We start from the raw sequence: 22,062 nt of genomic DNA, 5'->3' as shown, positions 1-22,062 counted from the left end.
TGGTGTTAATCGCTTTAGCCTGTGAATAGCTCGTATATTTCTCTCTTCCATTGAATTTTTAATTTCTGCCAAGGATATTGAACATTCGCCAGAAATAAATGATATTCAAAAATAAACATGTAGATAAGAAAAATCATCAATTTCGAAAAATTTTAATAAATAAATGGAACAAAAAATATTACTCGTAATAATATGTGCAACGAGAAAATAGTTTTTGCTATAAACCTTGTGCACACGATGTACTTTACAAATTAATTTATATTCGCTGTCTAACACTTTAAATATATGTAGGCGAGCAGAAGCCGAGGATTATCTGCTAAGCTAGCTGAGCTAGCAATCTACTTGATCCAAGTGACGTGATTCTACGACACGCTCCGCGATGCTACGCATGTTCAACTCTTCTCTAGCTTTTTTTTTCTTTTATTTCCGTGCTGCGCGCTGGTTAAGAGTGCTTTAACGTATTTAGTGTTCATGGGTCACGTGTGATATACAGGGATCTTTATTACACGGTGCACGTGCGCGAGCGGAAAAGATGGATGTATTTCGAGAATACTATTTTTAATAAATAGAAACACGCGATATACAAGGTTCTTGTTCAAGAACTTACTCTCGAGATAATCGATTGCGAATTTTTATTACTAAAGAATCACGTCTGTAATACATTTACCCTCGATAAAAATTTGAACGGGAATCTCTTTCGTCTCTTCTTTAATATAAACGCGTTGAAAATATCAGGCAAAATTAAAATCCCCCTACTTGAAGCTGAGCGAAAGATATAATCTCTCGGGATGAAGAGAAGAATAGAGGAATTTCTTTGGCACTTATTATAATTGACGTTTCGTAAGGATTAAACGGCTGGCATTCTTAGGTTGAAAATACGACGCAAATCGTAATGTGTTTCGCGAAATAGGTATTTGACGTATGTCCTCGCCGTGGGCAGCGGTAAGTAGCCAATTATACTGTGCCACGCGACGCACAGCGCGTCTATAGCATATGCACATGCAAATCTTGTAGCGACATCCGTCGCGTCGGAACGCATCTACCGACGTAATGCGGCGTGGAAACAGTATGTTTCTAGTCCATTAGAATGAATGAGGGATCGGATATACGCATAGATTGCATGGCGCGTCGCATTGTCGCGTGTCGCGGCGTGGACCAACCTGATTTACAGCTCCTCATCTGACAAAGACGCATCACTGGCCTACGCGTTACGACATGCAAATTTCCCTCTGCACATTTGATTTCAAAATTTATATATTTATATATTACTATTACATAAATATTACATACAGGGTGTCAGGGCAATTTTTGTTGCAAAAACAGCTCTTGTAGTTTACCTCGAGAGCTTCTCAAAACACTATAATAAAGTATTTTTTCGAGTACTTTTCGAGTTAGGCTTGAAATAATTTTTTAATTTTACATGAATCATAAAATATGTAGTAAAGTATTCATTTTTCGATTATCTTACCTTAATATCTTTAAGAAAAAATATGTAATTTTTGCAATTGACAGTTACATTTTTTTCCGAAACAATTATGTGTTTTCTTTACACCAATTGATTCCTCTCATTATTTTGTACATAAAAGTATTGAGGTAAGATAATCGAAAAATGAATATTTTACTAGATATTTTATGGTTTATGTAAAAATTAAGAAATTATTTCAAGCCTCATAACTCGTAAAGTATTTGATGAAGAAATATTTTATTATAGTGTTTTGAAAAGCTGTCGAGGTAAGCTACAAAAGCTTTTTTGGCAACAGATTGCCCTGACACCCTGTAAATACATATATTTATATATTACCCCATCATTTTTCGCGCTCTTGCGTTTCTCTTCAATTTCTTTTAAAAAATCTCAATTTTTGCGCAGTTTATTATGATTCTTCCTAAACGTTTTGCTCAACAATTTCGGGATGATGAAACTATCGTATTAAAATATATCTGCGCAATCTAATCTAAATAAAATTAATAAAGGAAGGATAAAATTCTTTTTTTAATTCGCGATTCATTCGACTCCCAACTCCAAGTTTCTCCAGAAGATTCAAAGAGGAAAGATTCAGTTTTAAATACATATATCTATCGATGCATTTCAATATTATATATCGTGCGATGTTTAATGCCTCGCTTTACCTGGACCTAGCTTAACCCAAATAATCCTGCCTAATCGATAGCGCCCCGAACTTTGACCCTGGAAACATCTGTCTGCGTGCATTCTTCCCTCTTTCCCTTCCTCTCCCCCCTTGATCGACTTCGCCCTCGCGATTGAGACTAGTTTTTCGGCGATTCTCCACGCGATACATGCGTGCTCTTACATCGCGCAAGCGGCGGTTCGCAACACCATCCCGCGATCAATATCAGCGCAAACGGCGGCAGCTACGACTACGATCAACGAGGGTGACTACAACGATGACGGCGACGAGAGAGAAAGAGAGAGAGAGGGATAGGAAAGAGGGAAGAAGGGAGAGAAAGAGAGAGAACCACGACTACCAGCGCGAGACATATACGGACGTATAATACGTGTATAAGATACGGAGGTGCATGCGTACGCTGGACGATGACACGACGCTGCGGGTGTGGGTGTGTACGTCTGTACATGTGCGTGTGCCGATGATGGTGTCGACGCTGCGCCCGCTGGGAGAGGCCAAGTGGGGACGTTGCCAGGCGACGGAAGCTGCCTGCTGCCGCGCGAGTTCATCGTCCTCTGCGCTCGCGCTTCTCCCTTGCGCTTTGCAGCCGATCCAGCTCTAGCCACCCTTCGTCCGTTTCTTTTGGCTTCTCCGCGTCGAGCCGGACCCGCCCTGCCCCGCGAGTACTCTCGCGCTTCCTCGGCTCTCTTATGAATTGGAACCGAAGTATGCCGAGTATTTCAATAACACACGTTCGGTCTGATAACGGGGATATCCGAGGGCGGTGACTTTTAACTCGATATTGTTTTTATTCGAAAGATACGGCAAATTGTGTTCTGAAATGTTTTTTTCGCTTCTGTAAAGATACGCGATATCTTTTCTCCGTCTTGGATCGTTGCCCAACGTTTACTACTTATTGGATTAAAAAATATAAGAGACTTCGATAAGTAATTTGCCTGAATAGGTTGATTGTGTAATAGAAATATCGAGGATAGCCCACGTAAAATGTTACGAAGCTATGAGAACAATGGAGAGGCTGCGCTTTATTATCATATGACTGAAAAATGTAAATAATTTTAATAACATATTAGAATTTAATAACATCCTGCCTAAAATATGTCATAAATATTGACAAAAGCTGTGAAGAATTTCTATAAATAACAAAAGAGATATAAATACGTAGAGAGATATCAATACGTTTTGTTGATGCATAAAGTTTTATTATTTGAAATTCTTCTTTTTTTATCATTTGTATCATTTTCTCGAAAAATGTGAAAAATTTAATAAATTTAATACGATATTTAATTAACATGATATAATAGAAATCTCACTGTGTTATATTCAAAAAATATATAAATGTTCGATGTACCTGTATTACCATTTTTATCATATCAGAGTCAAATATGTAAAGGATTTCGATGAATAATAAACATGTAATAGGGAGGTCAATGTGTTGCATCGAGAACAGGCCGCAGGGCGTTGCAAACAACCCCGCCCTGCGCAACTACATCTCGTTATTGACGTTACACGTTAAAATCAAAAATGCACAAGTAACCCGGTTAAATAATAAGAATAATATTCCGTATAAAATTGAAACTACGTGTAAATTCTGCGACGATTTTAATAAATGTAAGGATTTTAAATTCGTTTGGATGATTCTCGTTTGTCGATAAAAACATCCGATACTCAGAATCGAAACAGAATAATTATTCGAGTATTTCGAGGGAGGGTGAAAATAAAACGAGAGAGTAAATGGGCACACAAAGGGCGCAGGATGACTCATTTGGCCAAATACACGTGTGTCAACACTTTGACTGACCCTTATACAACCGACACACGCGATATGCACGCTTCTCGACTAGCCCTCATCGATCTTGTCGCATCCAACTCGAAGGGGTTAAAACTGGAGCAATGGATCTCTACTGTACCTCGTGTCGACAGATCCCCCTCGCGATACTTTTGTACCGTAGTTTTACTCTTGTTCTTAGCTAGATTTCACGCATTGTAGTCCTCGTTTCGTTTTGGTGTTTCCGTCTTAACACCGCAATTGGCTTCGCGCTTGCATCGTTCTGTTTGTTCGTTTCGAGTTAGCTTGTTTCGCTCGTTCTTCCGTATTTCTCACATTGTGCACATGCACGTTTTGATCCCATTCTCGCAAACTCTTCTCAAACTTGCGGTTTACTCTTTTCTTTTATTTTCATTTCGATTTGGCAGCGACTCGTGCGCTTTACGAGGTGACATTATTACATTAGCGGGTTCATGTAGTCACTCCATTCATTTGACTCTGACTGCAAATGTTCCTCTGCATTTTTTATGAGCCTGAAATGCTTGAGCCACATAGTAAACTATGCAAGGGAGAAGGTACTATTTAAATGTTACGGAAAAATCTTATTTAAAAAAATCCTACCTAGCTTATTTAATTATTTTTGTACGAATGATTAAAACAACATTCTCTCTTTTACATTGGTCATAATTATATTTATCTATTATGACGCTGAATTGGAAAGTGTGTATAAATTTTGCTTTTCTAAATTAGTGTTTCATTTTTCATATATTTGAAATATTATAATGAAGTTTAAATTTGAATTCTCGGATTTATATTACTCTTTCTTAATAATAGTAAATTAACAAATTTAAAATTTATTTTACATTAACGAAAAATTATCAAGCAATCATATATTATAAAACAGTTCATTACTAAAAGAGAGAACATTTTCTGCGAGTTAAATTTGTATGTTTGAGTAAATACTCTCTTTCTCTCTCTGGGTGTAATTTCAATTAATTTTAAAGGGAATTTATTTTAATATTTATTTTAAAATTATCCAATATTAATATAAAATTTTGCCAAATGAAAATCTCGTGAAAAATTAAGAAAAAAAATTGCCCATATATTTATTATAAAAAATATTTATCGTTAAAAAACGTAGCAATAAATCTGAGATACCGCATATATCATCGCGTGGAGTATCTTCACAAATTAGATGTAATAAGCTGATTCACCTGTGAAAACCACGATATCCCACTTATGTGTTTAACGCAATACGTCTATAAATAGAGCATGTACTTTGCGAGAGTATAGGTGCCTATGCCTGTCCGTCTCAGTTATTTATTACGCACGATGACGAAGAATCGTGCTGGCAAGAGGGAAAAAAGAGAGAACGAGTAGGATTTTTATAATATTTTTGTCGATATAAAATATATAATAATAATTATACGAAAATTAATTCGGCATTTTATTAAATTACTCGAATAGAAAATTTCATCGTAATTTTACCTTAAATTTTTCAATAAAAAGTAAATTTTTCAATAAAAAGTAAAATTTTATCACGTTACAATATAATAGAAATCAATTTGCGAACGTGCAAATAGAAGAAATACATTAAAATATATATTTCAATTTCACAGTAGTTGAGCTGCAAAATTAACGATCAGTCAGTATTCGAAATATACGAGTTTAATTGCCATTATAATTTAACATTGATTTACGCGTCACTAACATTAATTTACGATTAACGATAGGTACTGATGATTTATTTGGCTTGGTTTCAGAATGTTGATCACAAGATGAAATTCCGCTCTAAGAAGGGCCAGCTGCCGTTCGTTGAACTGAACGGTGAAGAAATCGCTGATAGTACCATCATCCTGCGGGAACTGAGCCAGAAATTCGGCAAGGATCTTGACGCCGGTCTCACATCCGAACAGCGAAGCGTCTCCCACGCCATGATATCCATGATCGAGAATCATCTCGTTTGGGTTGTCGCGTGTTGGCGCACGAAAAATTTGGATCAAGTGCTAAAGGGCTACAAGGTCAATCTGCAGCTTGCCCTAGGATCACGTATACCCAACGCGATTCTGAACTTCTTCTTCAAGCTCACGTTCGGACGCAAGGTAAGTTACGTTTATCGTTCGTGTGTGATATCGGTGTGACCTAGCATACAACTTGGACGTTAGATCATTGAATGATAATTCTCACATTTCACGGTCTCTAACCGTTCAATTGCAATGACTCATTCGCATCACTTTACGTTTTTTGCATAACTTATTTACATATTTTCATAATTATATTCCACATTGTACTTTCGTAATTATATATGCACAATAACGATGTATGTTGTATGCGAAGAAAAACAAAATTTTTATCGACTTGTTCGCATTTTTCAAAACGCACGATTCCACATATTCATATTTACGATTAGCCATGCATGTGCATTCACAATTACGTTCGTGTAATAATAATTGTAGTTTTGCACATTTTCTATTTCTCTCGATGTTAAAAAATGTTAGGCTTTAAATGGCCAACATTATCATCGATAATTATTTATTTAAATTTATTTAAATTAATTCCTGGTCGAGGTGACATTTTTGTATAGATATTAATAATATGGAATATAAGAATGATTGTGTAAAACATTCAAGTTTATTATATGAAAATATAAATTTTGAGCAAATATTTATCAAGATTTGTGTGGATAGATGCGAAAAAATAATGACTTTTATTTAGATTTTACTATACTTCGACCAAGTTTCTCGCTGCTTACACGTTATCACAGTGTTACTTCATGCTATCCTTAGAATCATTCATAGTATTCGCTTGAAGTGCAAATCGCTGCGCTTGTGACCATAGATGTCTATGAATGTGATAGCTGAGGTATTATCGAGACAGGGAAACGTCAATGTAGAACAAAGCATTGTGACCATTTGTAGTGAAATGATAGTTGGATTGGTTACAGGGTGCGAGGAAAGTGAAGGCTCAAGGAATGGGCGTGCATAGTCCAGAGGAGGTGTCTCAATTTGGCTGCACCGATCTCAAGGTGCTTTCGGACACGCTTGCCGACAAGCCTTTCTTCTTTGGAGACGAGCCGACAACTGTAAGTATCTTTAAACACATTGTCTATTAGTGCAAATAAAAGATATCTTTTATTTTGCAACGCGATATAATAATATTTTAGCGATATATAATATTTTAGCGATATATTTTAGCGCGTAAGTTGTAATTTAATTTAAACTAAAGATGAACACTTGTGTTGTTCGCAAAACTCAGATATTTTTAAAAATATTTTTAAGAAATTTTATTTTCTAGATATTGAGGAATGAAATGTCAGATTAAGCAAATAACAATTATTTTTGTTCGAACTATAATAAACTTTCTTTGAATTTTAAAAATCAATATTTTTTCTGAATTCTTAACAAGAGAGATCTGTAAAATTACGCAGAGCGTGTGTATAAATTATATATATTTAAAAAAAATTTTGATTGACAGCTAGAATTTCGACAATTTGTATAATCAAATTCATTTTGACGGTTTTTATGATTAATGTCGGATTTGTGCAGATGGACGTGGTAGCGTTCGCGCATCTCGCTCAAATCTTGTACATCGACAAAGACACGCCCTACAGCCTACGAGATTACATGGTAGAGAACTGTCCCAACTTGGTCGGCCATTGCTCGCGCGTCAAGGAACGATGCTTCCCGGATTGGGACGAAATCTGCTCGAGTCTGGATATGAACACGCATCTGCCGAAGCCTGAAAAGCAGGAGGAGAAGGAGGGCAAAGAGGAGGCAAAGGAGTCCAAAGAGTCTAAGGAGGAGAAAGAAGGCGACAAAGAGAAGGCGGATAAGGAGGAGAAGGAAGTTGAGAAAGACAAGGAGGTTGACGAGAACAAAGAAAAAGAGAAAGACGGCAAATAAACGGTTTCGTTGTAGAGGGAAGTAATAAGTGATTTAAAGGCGAAGAGTCGCAAAGGTGTGCTGGTAATAAAAAAGAGAGAGAGAGAGAGAAAGAAAGAAAGGGAGAGAGGAATGGTTGGTGATGAACAAGAATGTGCGTATGCGTATGCGTGGTTGCGAGAATGTGACAATGTTGGATATGAGAACGGGATAGAAAGAGAGCACGAGGAGAGAAGGGAGATACTGGAAGTGAGAGAATGTGTGTGTGTATATGCATGTATGTGTGAGAAAAAGAAAGTGAAATAGAGAATGAACGATAGAGCAAAAGAGAGAATGCGTGGGTATACATGTTTGCGTGTCTGTGAGAAAGAGAGGAAGAAAGCAAGAAAGAGAGAGAGAGAGAGAGAAAGAGAGAATAAAATTCTGGATTATAGAGCTCTCTACTTATACGTATAGATATTAATAGACTCATAATGTTAATACTTCGTTTATATACGTTCAATACGCGTCACGCGTTATTTCACATTGACACACTCGAAACACACACGACTGGAGCGACTATTCTCTTTAACCCACGCCCTTTCTCTGCTCTGCTAAGAACAAACGAAAACGGGGCTATCTCATAAGTCATTAGAAACGTAGGATTGCAATATACGAACTGCAATAGTCTGACGCAGCTGGGGTCTTTATCGACAGTGGCCAAATGCAATATAGCGTATGCTATAAGATACAAGTAGTCATGGAAGAAAAAGAAGAAGCGAAGATAGAATCACTCCGATTCTTGCCTTTCGAAGGCAAAGAGCGTCCTACTTCGCTTCTCTCGATGATCCTTGCTGTGTATAGTTACCTTGCGTTCTGTGCGCAACGTAACGCAATTTTTTTTCTTTTAGTCTGTATGTTTTTTTTTATGTTTATACGTATATCGTGCATTTTACACTCACGCTCACTGCGTTATATGAAGTTTTTAAAAGATTTTGTTTTTTAAGAGATTTTTAATGATATATCAATGAAAAATTGTCTATTAAAATCATCTGAGGAGATACCGTTGCATCTCATAGTTGACTCGTCGGCGATCCGATACTTTCATTATTAATTACGATAATGTTAATAATAATGCGTTAATATTAAAATAATGATAATATTCATAAGAATGACAACAATAATAATGTTAATAATGATAGTAAGAGAACGGAATACGATGTCTATATGCGAGAACAAATGTCAGGTCATCGATTGTGACTTGAATCGCTTCTCTCGTGTTCTTTTAAACAATTGAATCGGAAGTCGAGTCACGCCAATTGACCAGCTAGCAACGGATGTCCTCAGACAGCCTAATGTAGAATGCAAATGGAGTTGACAAGTCGTCGTACGTAGTTCTCGATATCCACTCTCTCGTACGGACGCAATTCCGCTTGCATTTCAGCATCATCAAGCGCGCATAATCAAATTTTACTTCAACGACGATACTTATTCCTATATATTTTATACGAGAATAATAGAATTCTTTTTGCGATCTTTTCGGGATGATATTTTAGACATGGGAATATATAATAGAACCACGAGAAGCGCGATGGACGGCACATATATTATTATTACTATATATTATTTGTATATTATATAAATATATCGATTACGTAGACGCGCGCGAATGCAGATCGGATTTAGATCGGACAGGAGAAAGATGCCATTCGTATAGCGGAGTCGTAATATTTCGTCCCCTCCTTCCTCCCTTCGTCCACCATCCCTTGTGTTCCCTACATATTCTTGTTTATTTTTTTTCTCTCTCATAGCAAAGAGGCACAGGTAATGTTTTGATCTCTTTTTTCTTTGGTATTCAAAACACTGTGCTGCCCACGTATTTTATTGATACGATTTTTCGAACGTGTTAAGAAATGATAATGAAATTACCCTTGCGTAATACAAAGTGTCTTTCACGCATCGAAAATCGACATTTGATGTATAACGGGAATTGAAGTTTTTCTACGAACAAACGTGTAGCAGCTGCAGTAGTTTTCCTACGGCAGCTGAACATATTCCACGAAGACACGAAAATATATTACAATTTAAGTAACTTACTATATTATATTAATAACGATTATGATCACGCATGACACACACATCATACACACACACACACATACACACACATATACACATGCGTAAAGGAAAAAATGGAAAAAAAGATTAGTGGATGATGCTGTTTATACCTATAGAACGACGCATATGTTTTCACCTGTGGTTACATATTATTATGAATTATTACGTACGTATAAATAATATAAATTAGAGAATGAAAGAAACATTTGGACAAGACCATAACGTTGCAAGCACAGTAGATATATAGGCCCACCCAATACAGTAAGATTATTATAAGAAGAATATTAATAATTATAATATGACTGCTCGTTTTATGCTCGGCGCTATACATTTCATTGTCATTATTATATCACCATTTATTAACGATATACATACGAACAAATAAAATGTGTTTATAAATATAAAGTGAACTTTACGAAATTTGCCAATATTTATTATGCGGCCCATTGCCCAATCTCTTTTCATCTGAGAGACATCAATATAATTTGCATTTTGTGTTACCATATTGTACAATACATGTGTACATAATTTTGAAAGGAAAGCATGTATGTAGTTAATAAGTATAAATTAGGGGAGAATTAATTATTATTTATTATCTAAACTTTGAAGATTCTTACATAACAGTGAAGTAGAGAGGACAAACTTTTGGATCCTTATTTCATAAGGGATTCATGTTTCATTCGCATCAATTTTTATTATGCCTATATATGCTTTATAGATTTCTTTCATAATTAAATTTTTTCAGATATTTCATATTTCGAAGACGTCCTATTTCGCACAGAGATATGTTTAATATTGCTACAATTCAATAATTTGATTGAAAGCCACAGGACAAGAATCGTACACATAAATATATCACATTTGTATTGCGTCTAAAATTTCTTCGCAAGCATCCTATATGATGTATTAAAAAAACGGAATGATAGCGATTATAACGAGGTAACTGATAACTTTATTATATTTATCACACTGATGTCTTTGGCGATAAATATTGCTTATTCGGTAACTAGTTGCGAGAATTAAGATACATATATTTTCTTTCTCATTTCAATCTGTTTCTGCAAATTATTTTGTCTTTAACAACGCATACAGTAATTATAGTATCAAACCAATCACAGATTGATTTCAAGAATTATTATTAGTTTTAGAAACGTACTATGTCGTTTTTTTTTATCCAATACATATTCAACATTTCTCTTCAAATTTCGTTTCTGTAATATTTAAGACACATTTTTCATTAACGACAAACATGAATAACGACAGCCTAATTTACTTTGGCAAAAACTATACTTTTAGAACAATATATTATTCATTTATACAATTCAAGATATACTTTTTACACGTTTTTTCTCTTAAAGTCTAGATATTACTTGGACATATAAATTATTACATATTTCCAAGTTAATTTAAATCAAAAATTTAAATACATATAATTAAATGAAATCGCTATCGAAACTGCTAATAAAATTACTATTAATAACTTGTCGTATAGGAACGATGCTTGCAAATTGGTCAACAAACTTCTTTTTACATTGGTACCCATGTAACATCGCTACAAAAATAATTATTTTTTATTCTTCCATTCGCTGTTCGATCCTATACAAAAAGTCTTCGGTACCACTTACGTTTCTCTTCATAGATAAGATTTTTAGTTACAAAAATAATAATACTTCATCTTAAGCCTTTCCTTCTTGAGGAGAGATCTGTCCAATACGGTACCCGCATATCGAGTATTTATTGCGCTTGATGAAGCAGATTTGTACGAAATACGTCTCTTATGAAACATCGATTCGAGAGGACATTGTATTGGGAATTATATGGTTCGGTCGTCGAGATAGTATTTCGCGGACAGACGGGGAGCCCACCGATAGGTGAAGTAGCACTTAGAAGGCTGTGCTGGTCGTAGCTGTCGTAACCGTCAATTGCACGCCGGACTCGGAATTTGAACGTCCGGCGTGTGGCTACAGCTACGTGGACGCAGCGAGGCTGATGGATGTTGATTCGGTGACGGCTGATCGTGGTTTCACATCCAGGGAGTCGTACAGGGGAAATTCGCAACACAAGATGAACTTGAGGAAACGCGGCACTTCAACGTAGATGGACGGTGGTATTGGTATCAGCGGCGATGTGGACTGCTTGTAGTAGCGATATTCCGCGTTACTGTAGAAATGTTTATAAAGCACACGTTATATCATTAAGCAATAAAACGAAATTCTTTTTATAGATTATAGATTTACTATGCTTCATATATATATATATATATATATATATATATATATATATATATATATATATATACACGTTATCAGATAGATCAATCTGTCTTTGTCTTTAATCGGAATTTGTTCCTTTTCAAAGAAAGAGAGAAATGATTGCTTTTTTAATTATATCTTTTATTATGATTTTTAAATTATAAAGTTATATATGTATATAAAATTTAACATATATATTAAATTTTCTTTTTTAATATGCAATGCATAATTGTTTCATTATTATATTTATTATATTAAAAATTATTTGTCTAAGATCATAAAAATTTTCAATACACTGTGATACTCACTCTCGGTAACGTTCATCTGACGCTTTTTCCAATAATGGCATCCCTGATAGGAATAAAATAATAAACGTTGTGAAGATCGGAGAAGCGATAGCTACCCACTCAGCTCCTTCAATAACATTTAAGGATATTATAAAGATTCCCCACCAGACAACGATTTCGCCGAAATAATTTGGATGCCGTGAGAGCCTCCAAAGTCCTAGAAATATTAAAATATGTGTTAATTATACATATATATATATAAAATTTATATATCTTAATTAAAATATAGTTGTATAATAAATAGGATCTAGGAATTTTTCAAGGTTTCACGAAGCGAGCTAGATACGCATTAAAGTATATATATTCCATGTGTGTAATCGTTTAATCTAAACTACTCCCCCTTCTATTCTATTAATATTTATGGAAATAATAGATCTCAAATTATCCGAGGAGAAGCATAGTTTATCGTGAAACTTTGCAAACTGCCACGCCCTAAAAATAATTAAGATCAAATGCAGATGTAAAGATTTTTTTTTTACATCGAACGCTTTTCAATATAATGTTTCACATTTTATTTTTAAGTTTTCAATTAATTTCATATATATATATATATATATATATATATATATATATTTCTTTTTTATTGTTATCTTATTTTTGATTAAATCTTGTCAATGCTATAAAATTATACAATTAAAGACTAGCTCTCCTCACCGTCGTTACACCATTTGCCATTATTTACTGGATCCTGCTTGAAGGCGAATTTTTGCAGATCGGCATAGGTTTCGGCTAATAAACCGATGAGAAAGAGACCCGTACCGGCACTGTCAAGTGTTGTCATTGTCTTTGGAGCGGGCGGTATTTTGTGACGCGGAGAATTGATTATTATCACAGGCAGACTGACAATGTACACCCATACAGCCTGCGAACACCATCGATGCCTTATAATATCATCTTGTAGAAAAATAAAGCAGTCACAAAGAATTTTGCAGAAGTGAGTGAATATTATGTGAATTATATCACCTGAAATGTCCAGAAGACGGCGAAACGGATCACGTTGCTACGACGGTCGTCGAATCTTTTGTCACGACCAATCTTGATTATTCTATATAAGAGGTATCCGGAAAGTCGTACACCCCAGAGGCATACAAACACAGTTACCATAACTTGTCGGCTGTCGTACGTCTAGGGGAGAGAGATACGAGATAAATTATAATATTAGTGGATTTTCGCATACTTTAAAAATCGATGTATAAAAAAAAAACGCGGGCGTCGTATAAAAAAATGCATAGATAGTATAGCTCATTTGTCGATAGATATTAAATATATCTTGCCATTTTATTTATAGTATCGGCTTTTCATTGAGGATAAAAAATCGTTTATGAAAATATTTTTAATATAATATAGATGTATTTCAAAATGTTTATTAGACGTGTGTTTATTAGAAAAAAGACGTATGTTGGAAAAAATCGATCTACATAATATGAATATTTAATGTGGATTTTCAACTTGTAAATTATCATTTTTGCAATTATAATTATTATTAAATATATTAATTTATGTTGCGATAAAAAAATAATGTTAATATAAGTCTTGTAACTTATATGCGAACAATAATTGCAGTAACACACATGATAACATTTTCATCAAATTTAATAATTATAATTAATTATAATGTATAAATAAATTTGATTATTTAACATAATTTGTGCAATAAAAATTTAGTAATAGTGTCTATTTTTGTAGAATTGTTGAATAGTTTCTGATATATCTCGATAGATCTGTGCTAAAAAATTAATTCAAAAGAAAGAACATCCGATTAGCACAGAGGCTGGAACGTGTCAACCATATATTTCTTCGGAAGACTCATTTATCATGATCGTATAACTTGTCAGTTTCTTCGCGCTTCCGTAAATATTCCGTGTATTTTAATATCTATTCACCCAATCTGGGTTTTATCTATCGCATATGCGTCGCACGTGCACCAGAGAATAGCGAGAGATGTCAGTTCTAGTTGGAGAGGATACCTTGCCCACTTGACCGAGAAAGAAGGTGAGGAGGGCGAGGATGATAAAGTTGGTGCCGCCGGCAAAGTCTGTCAGTTTGTCCATCTGGAAGGTGGCCGCGATCGTGAAGAAAATGAGCTGCATGCCGACGGTCACGATCGCGCTCACGGCGAGATGATCCTCGTCCAGAATGTCGACCGCCATACCGAGTCTTCGACAATCACCGCCGGACAAATTATCTTAGATCCTGAAATGCGCGTATTTATCAACTGCGCCGATATCAATTAAATGTCTCTCGTCTCTTTCTATTCGTACTTTGTGACCTTTATTTTAATTAAATTTAGCGTAATATTTTTAATTTAATTTTTATCAGTTTGATTTTGTTTATTTTAATTATAAACGATATATTAAACATATATCGTTTTCACGTAAAACTCACAATATCTCTCGATGAAACGAAAATTAAACTAGATTAAATATATAAGATTTTTAATTACAACTTTTTTTTTAATTATGCTTCATTAAAAGAAAATAAGATTTACAAAATCTCGATAATTTTCAAACATGCGAAAGAATTGTCAGGCAATTAGATGTAATATATTAATTAAATCTTCTCCAATATTAAATTGTATTACAGACAGGCTTATAATCCAGAAAGAGATATGTGAATCTCACTAATCTGGGCTTAATCCAGATTATCGACGGATACAGATTAAATACTTTACAGTTGCATTTTGATAAATCTCGTACCTAACAATTTGTACTAAAGTTTTTAGAGTGTATATATATTTAAAAAAATATTAATATAGAGATTTCTATAAAAAAAATATACATATATTAATCCAATTTCATATAACATTGAAAAATATTTTATTTAAAAAATCTGAAAAGAAAATGCATCTTTACTTTTCGATTTAAATCATGTATCTCTTTTTTTAACAATTAATTTGCATTGATTTTTATGAACTGTACGCAAAGAAAAATTGGTAAAAAAATTGGTTGAAAAAATAAACAGCCATACAGTATTGGATCTTCCTATCTGGCAGATTAACAAGTTATATGCTCCAGATAAACAAAACGTTCGTATATCGAGCGTATAGTTATATTACTTTCCGCAATGCGGAAAACGTTAGCGGATTGCGGTTGAGGATATAGACAATACCAGGATATTTGTGAGAAAAATTTACAAGTTATGACATATTATCTATACACATTCTTGGCAGCAATATTTTGAATAATTTGAGAACGTTCCAGCGTCTATAAATTTAAGATCACCTTGAAAGCTGTTCTCTTGCGAAATGATTTAGGATATATCTGTTCAAGAGCACTCTGGCCATGATTTTATCGGCGAAATATTTCAAGAGGTCTTTAATACATTCTCAATAATTGCAATTGTTACGAATATTATCCATGTTTTCTCAATTTCTTAGGATAACGAGTGGCTTGTACGAGTGAGATCGAAGTAATTTTTAAAACAAGGACAGGGAGAGTTACCTCTCTCGAGGAGAGCCGCATCTCGCGATGGTTTTCCAGCGGTTGCACGCGTGTTGCCGCCCCGACGCTTCGCTCCGCTCGGGCGGCGAGCGACCAACGGGAAATCCAACGTTGTCGCGCGTCTAAAACGAGGCGCGTACTCCCGCACGACGATATCACGTGTGAGACTCGCGGCTCGAATCTCCCCGCGAACACTTCGGGACGCGTCTCTCCTCCCCCACGTCCCCCTCGTCGTGGACGGGTCGCCCCCGCGACCCTACCTTTCCCTTCCTTTCGTTCTCGCGGTGCGCGCTCCTCCAGCGCGCACGCTTCCTCCGCTGACTTACAGGTCGGAGGACATCTCGGACATCATCCTAGAACGTCCGTATCAGATGGAGATTGTGGTCTTAGATGCGATTATTTAATTGATTAAAATTACTTGAATTTTTTTACACGTATCATAATAATGTTTTAAATGTTTCTAAATGTTTTAAATATATTTTTTTAGATATCAACTTTCCTTTCACGCATCTTGCAACGAATGATTTTATCTGCTTAAATTTCAAGTTGGTGACTTTTCAATACAGAGATACTTGTACATGATATATTTTCTGTAAGAAGAAGTTTTTAGTCTAGGGCGCCTAAACATCTTGAAACGGCTCTGCTATCAGCCCCGTTCTTTCTCGCATCCCTGCCTCCAACCCTGCTCTCGTAATGTTTCTCTGCGTCCTTCACCCCATTTCCTTCTTTGATTTGCATTATGTGTTTCTCTCCTTTCGTTTTCCATATGTTTTACAATCAGCTTATATATTAGTACATATTAATCACATATTTCTATTAGTTTTTATATTTTTATTCTATTTTTTTTTCTCATTTCTCTAGGTATAAAAACCGTCCAAATAGATTGTACTTTTTAATCATAAAAAAATGTATCGTTCTCTTTTTTCTTTTTTTATTATTTTTCAATTTGTTCCTTATTTCCTTTTTCAGCATTTTTTGCTTCATTCCTTTTATCGTAATTCCTACTTATATTCGATACGTAATTCGCAATCTCTCAATCTCGATACCGCTTGTTTGTTTAATTCTGATTTATTTATTTCTTTTTATAAACGATTTTATTGTACTTTTTTAATTCTGCTTATCTCAGAATTTCCTATTTCGTTCAATTCGGGAATGTCGCAATACAATTCGGTTCATCAAGCCAAAAATCAATATTAGATGCGCCGGCGCCTCGCTGAAAATGCCTGGTAAAGGATACATGATGTGGAAACTTTTAATGGATACAAGAGCATCGATTTATATATTCGTGGTTTATACTTGTTCTACAAAGGGAGAGAATTTTGAATATTATAAATATCTTTCCACACATGAATATATAATTCGAATCTGATAAAAAAATCTACATCAAATTATCACATGTTTACAACACATGTTGTATCTCCTTTACAGACAATTAAATGATTTTTTTACTAAGAATTTAAGAAAGTTAATTAAAAAACGTGATACACTTTAATTTTTCAGTTGGTATCGAATAGTATTTTCGTGGAGAAAGAAAACTATTGTTAAGAAAATAACAAATTAAAAAAGAAAAGACATTTTTAAATTAAAAAAAAATTGCTTTTAATATTATTTTAAAAAAAGATTGTGAAAGTAATATTTAAGAAACATTTCAATACAAAAATTAAATGTTCGTAGCTAATAAATAATATGAAATGATTGTATTAACTTAATAACAAATTAAACTAACAAATTAAATTAATTGAAAAAGCAACATTTTATTCATAAATTTTTTAATAGTTTTGTAGACAAAATTCAAATTTTTTTTATATTTAAAATTTTTTCCATTCCAATTTTAATTCGACTCTTAAAAATATTATTCCAGGAATTATATACGCAGACAAGATAAACTATTGAAACTACACTATTGAAAGAGATCGCTTTGGCCAAAAAATTTAGGTCTGGTTGCATCAACATTATTTTAGCTTTAAGTAAAACTTAAATATATGTATGTCTTTATTTATTTAGAAAAAAAGATAAAGATAGACATATATTTAAGTCTCGCTTAAAGCTGAAATAACTTTTTTGGTGCAATCGGGTCTTAATGGAATAAAAATTAATGACAAGAAGCATAAAAATAACATATTTGATTAAATTGACTTATAACGTTACTTGATTAGGGTAAAAATAAACTATATTTCAATATTACATATTTTTATGCTCTTAACATTACAAAATGCAAACTAAATACTTTCACACTTTTTGCACAATACATATAATTCATGGATTTATGTAAAAAAGACTTCCACTCTCTTAATGTATTATTCCACAGTATTAATACATTCCGATCATATAACAATAATGATGTCTATTGCATTATAATGAATTTTATGATAAATTTTTTAATGATGTATTATATATATATTCACCTTTTCTTGATAACATATAAAAATCATATATATATATATATATATCATACATATTATCTGCTCAAGATGTTAATTTATTTTGCATTGTCCATCGCTTCTTGACTTTTTCAGTTCGATCTTATTAGATTATATCAAACTCTAGTTTCGAGTGTATTTTCCCCAAATATGAAGCATAAATACGGATGCAATGAATAAAAGTGACATTACAAGTACTGGTACAGGACCTCTGCAATACAACAATTTTAACATTTAATAAAGCATTGTCAAATATATACAAACATATATAGAAACATATCAATTATAAAAAACATAATTGAAAAGAAATAATGCAAAAATATTTTATATAAAATATCACATCTTTCTATTATTTTTTATAATAGTAAAAATATATTATAACGAGTTAAAGTGCACATTCTAGGTTCTTTGATTTTAATGTAATTCAATGCACATATGGTACACGCAACAATTTATAAAATTTTCGGAAAACTTATACTTACACTTTGATACCAGGTGAATCATCCGTATAGAACCTCCACATGCCACCGGAATTTGTGCCTGTATTTCTATTCCTAGCCGAAGAAGCTACAGTGGTTTTCCTTTGCCTGACGGTACCACTACCACCTGTTCTTGGTGCTATGGCTTTACTGGGCGACCGTCCAACCGAGCCAACGGAAGTAGCACTAGGTGCAGCAGGCTTTCAAGAAAAAAAGGAAGAAAAAAATGAAGATAAACAGATATTATACTTTTCTTTAAAAATATCGTACGCTTTCATTCGAATCATCATGCTTACCATTGTTTACACGCAATTGCTCTTATCGCAAATAATCCAAGAAATTATGGAAAGGATCTCTTTTCGTTTCAATGAAAAACGTTATAGGTTCACGCAGACTTTTGATGCGAAATACATCAAATATCTCGATGGCGTTTGCTCTAATCTTCAGACACTCGTTATAAACACACGAATGAGACGGATAAAGGGTCACTCGCAGCTTGCGACGTGTGACAAATAGCAGACGATTCCAACGTAAGTTGATGATGTGACGCGGAGGAGGAGGCAACGTGTCATATGTGCCTTATCCACGTGGTACGCGAGGAACACGTCACCATACGCTAAGGAAAGGGAAGGAGATTACGCTTCACGTCTCAAGTGTATCCTGTGTATTCTACAGTAGAGCGTCTTTCAAACCTCGAACTATGATCCGATTGGACGACCTGTTAAAGTGGACAAAATGTCATCTGTCATTTTTATCCTTTATACATTATTTAATGAACGCGAGATTTTTAATGAATCGAATTACTTGCAATATATATGTTATTTTTTAATAATTAACAAAAATATACGCATGCGCATAAACACTCGGGATGGCAATTGTGTACCTTTTTGTCGACGAATCGCGACAAGAGAATTGGAGTATCTGTTCCTTTCTCTAAAATCTTGGAAAAATCGGAGTTATCAGGAGAATATATTCCGATAGAAAGTATATTGGCTGCGTTCCAAAATTCACTGCCAGTACTGAAAATCTATAGTTTACGTGACGTACACTATAGATTTTCAGTACTGGCAGTGAATTTTGGAACACAGCCATTGATAAAAGAGAGTAAACGTCACTCACAGAACATTCAAAAATTCACTTTAATTTATTAAGAGAATATGTTTTGACAGGAAGTAAATCATTCTGAGCACAGCGAATATTGCTTGCAAATTCAAATATTTTAAATTCTTTCCAGTGCTGTTCCCCTAATATAATACAACCTCTTTGAAGTTATATTCTTCTAATATCGAGAAACTATTGCTCCAGCTTATCTTATTGAGATCAAAATTGCGATACTTTGTTAATCTAGTGACTTTAAGATCGCCTAAAAGCAAACTATGACAAAAAAGAGTGAAAAACTATGAACAACTTTGTTGTTTGTTTTATAGATTTTAAAAATGGCTTGTCGTATGCTACATATTTAGAATTGTAAATAATTTGATAAAAAATGTTCAATCTGTAAACAATGGTAACGCAAATGAAATATATCATTGTCTCTAAATCATTATATGTAATTAACATATAATGTGTATTTAAAATTAATTTATCAATTTAACTCTAATAAAATTATGAAATTTTTTTCAGGTATATTATTGTTTAATATTGTTTAATTTATTGCTTGTCAGTCATTCACATTTATTAAAAATAGTCACTTTATTAAATAATGTGAGAAACTCTATATTTTTTGCGAATACTAAGTAGAACTTTTATGGATATAGCATTTTGATAATAGTTTATATTTACAGTAGAAAATAATTTGTATTTCACTTTTGTTCTATAGGACCTGAAGATGAATTATGAAAGGGTGTGACAAGTATCAGTAATGCAGGAAGACGCAGAGGTAGAGCAAGAAGAGTAGTGAAAAGAGAGAGCTCTTAAATAAGGAGCAAATTATTGGCATGGGAAAAATTCCGATACAATTTCCTGGTCTAAACATTCCTGTGTTTAGAGGAAAAGAATTAATTCAACAGCAAAAACTGCTTGTAAATCTTGAAAGAAAGCAAAAACTTATGGAATTACCACAAAGTCAGACCAGATCAATGCAAATAAAATTATTGCCATTGGAATGTGGTTGGACGAGTGTTACAATGGATGGCATAAGCATTGAATCAGATCTTATAGGAAAAGGTTAATATTTATGCTATTATTGGATTATAATGGCTAAATCACACACATACAAAAATCATGTGATACAATGTCTATTTTCAATTTTTTGTTTGATGTTTCAGTTCTAAATATTAGAATCTTATATAATTAATATCTTTGTTTTCTGCAGATACATTTGAAAGTTTTGAAACCTGGATTTTGGAAAACAAAATGATAACTTATATGACTGGTAATTTAGCACGTAAGACTAGAATCAGTTCATTTATACTAACTGGAAATGGAAATGGATTAGCTGGATTTGCGTTATCAAAAGCCAAAGCATCCCTAAAGACGGTTAAAAATAGGGCTGGTCAAAGACTAATGTATATTCCTACATATAAGGAATACACTGGTAAGAAAATAATTGTCAATACTATATAATATAAAATTTATTTTTTCTCTTTTAATATCACTTTGTATTTTTCAGTGTTACATGATTTCTTTACACAGTTTGGGAATATAAAAATATTTCTAAAGAAAATTCATGAAGGATAATGGGCTTGTTTGTCATCATGCGATAAAAGCGTGTTGCGAGATAATTGGCATAAAGGATATGCCAAAGTACCAAAAGGAGGAATGTAAAAGCATTCTTTATTGGTTTATTGCAACAGGTATGTATATAAAGTATATTTAAAGGCATATTATAATTTTTATTTCATTTATATTAGAAAGAAACATTTTTTATTTATAAAAATATATATACATATATATATATATATATATATATATATATATATATATATATGTTAGACATAAAGCTAAAAAAAAACGTGGATTGTGTGATTAATTAATTAATTGTTTTATTTAATTATCAATTTATATATGTATGTTATTAACAATAACTTTTTGTTTACTTAAACTGTATAAGGTTGTACATAAGAAACAATCTTTTTTATTTAGTATTTCAAGCATACTTTCATAGAATTTTAATTTAATTATTATATTATTAAAAATATTGAACAAAATAAAGAATTAAAGCTGGCTTTCTCTGCAGTCTCATGGCAGATTATATCAGAAATAATACTTTAATTATTGCAATATATCATGAAACAA

At 33.4% G+C, this 22,062-nt stretch overlaps 3 protein-coding genes and 1 pseudogene across 4 annotated transcripts in view; 2 read left to right on the top strand and 2 right to left on the bottom strand.

Moving 5' to 3' along the window:
• Window positions 1-9,842, top strand: part of LOC105253906 (failed axon connections) — a 30,291-nt gene extending 20,449 nt beyond the window's left edge. The window contains exons 2-4 of one of the 2 annotated variants that reach the window (XM_011262258.3): window positions 5,673-6,011; window positions 6,839-6,991; window positions 7,455-9,842. In XM_011262258.3, coding sequence (XP_011260560.2) covers window positions 5,673-6,011; window positions 6,839-6,991; window positions 7,455-7,811 — 849 coding nt within the window. In that variant the 3' untranslated portion in view covers window positions 7,812-9,842. The remainder of the gene's footprint in view (window positions 1-5,672; window positions 6,012-6,838; window positions 6,992-7,454) is intronic. The other variant, XM_011262259.3, reaches the window with a different exon arrangement.
• A 255-nt stretch (window positions 9,843-10,097) lies between these two features.
• On the bottom strand, window positions 10,098-16,349 carry LOC105253909. The gene is made up of 6 exons (XM_025413111.1): window positions 15,927-16,349; window positions 14,454-14,679; window positions 13,450-13,611; window positions 13,141-13,348; window positions 12,448-12,643; window positions 10,098-12,047 (listed from the first exon to the last, which is right to left on the bottom strand). Exons 2-6 carry the CDS (start codon window positions 14,634-14,636, stop codon window positions 11,855-11,857), a joined length of 942 nt encoding a protein of 313 aa, XP_025268896.1. The 5' UTR covers window positions 14,637-14,679; window positions 15,927-16,349; the 3' UTR covers window positions 10,098-11,854.
• A 1,750-nt stretch (window positions 16,350-18,099) lies between these two features.
• On the bottom strand, window positions 18,100-19,417 carry LOC105258350 (protein transport protein Sec61 subunit beta). The gene is made up of 3 exons (XM_011269561.3): window positions 19,122-19,417; window positions 18,829-19,025; window positions 18,100-18,557 (listed from the first exon to the last, which is right to left on the bottom strand). The coding sequence occupies exons 1-3, from the start codon at window positions 19,122-19,124 to the stop codon at window positions 18,470-18,472; spliced, it is 288 nt and encodes a 95-aa protein (XP_011267863.1). The 5' UTR covers window positions 19,125-19,417; the 3' UTR covers window positions 18,100-18,469.
• Window positions 19,418-20,224: 807 nt separating this feature from the next.
• On the top strand, window positions 20,225-22,038 carry LOC112639361 (annotated as a pseudogene).
• Window positions 22,039-22,062: the final 24 nt, after the last annotated feature.

This window comes from Camponotus floridanus, unplaced genomic scaffold, assembly GCF_003227725.1.
Source record: "Camponotus floridanus strain SB8 unplaced genomic scaffold, Cflo_v7.5 scaffold6, whole genome shotgun sequence".
NCBI lineage: Eukaryota > Metazoa > Arthropoda > Insecta > Hymenoptera > Formicidae > Camponotus > Camponotus floridanus.
This window is presented reverse-complemented; position numbering and strand designations above follow the sequence as displayed.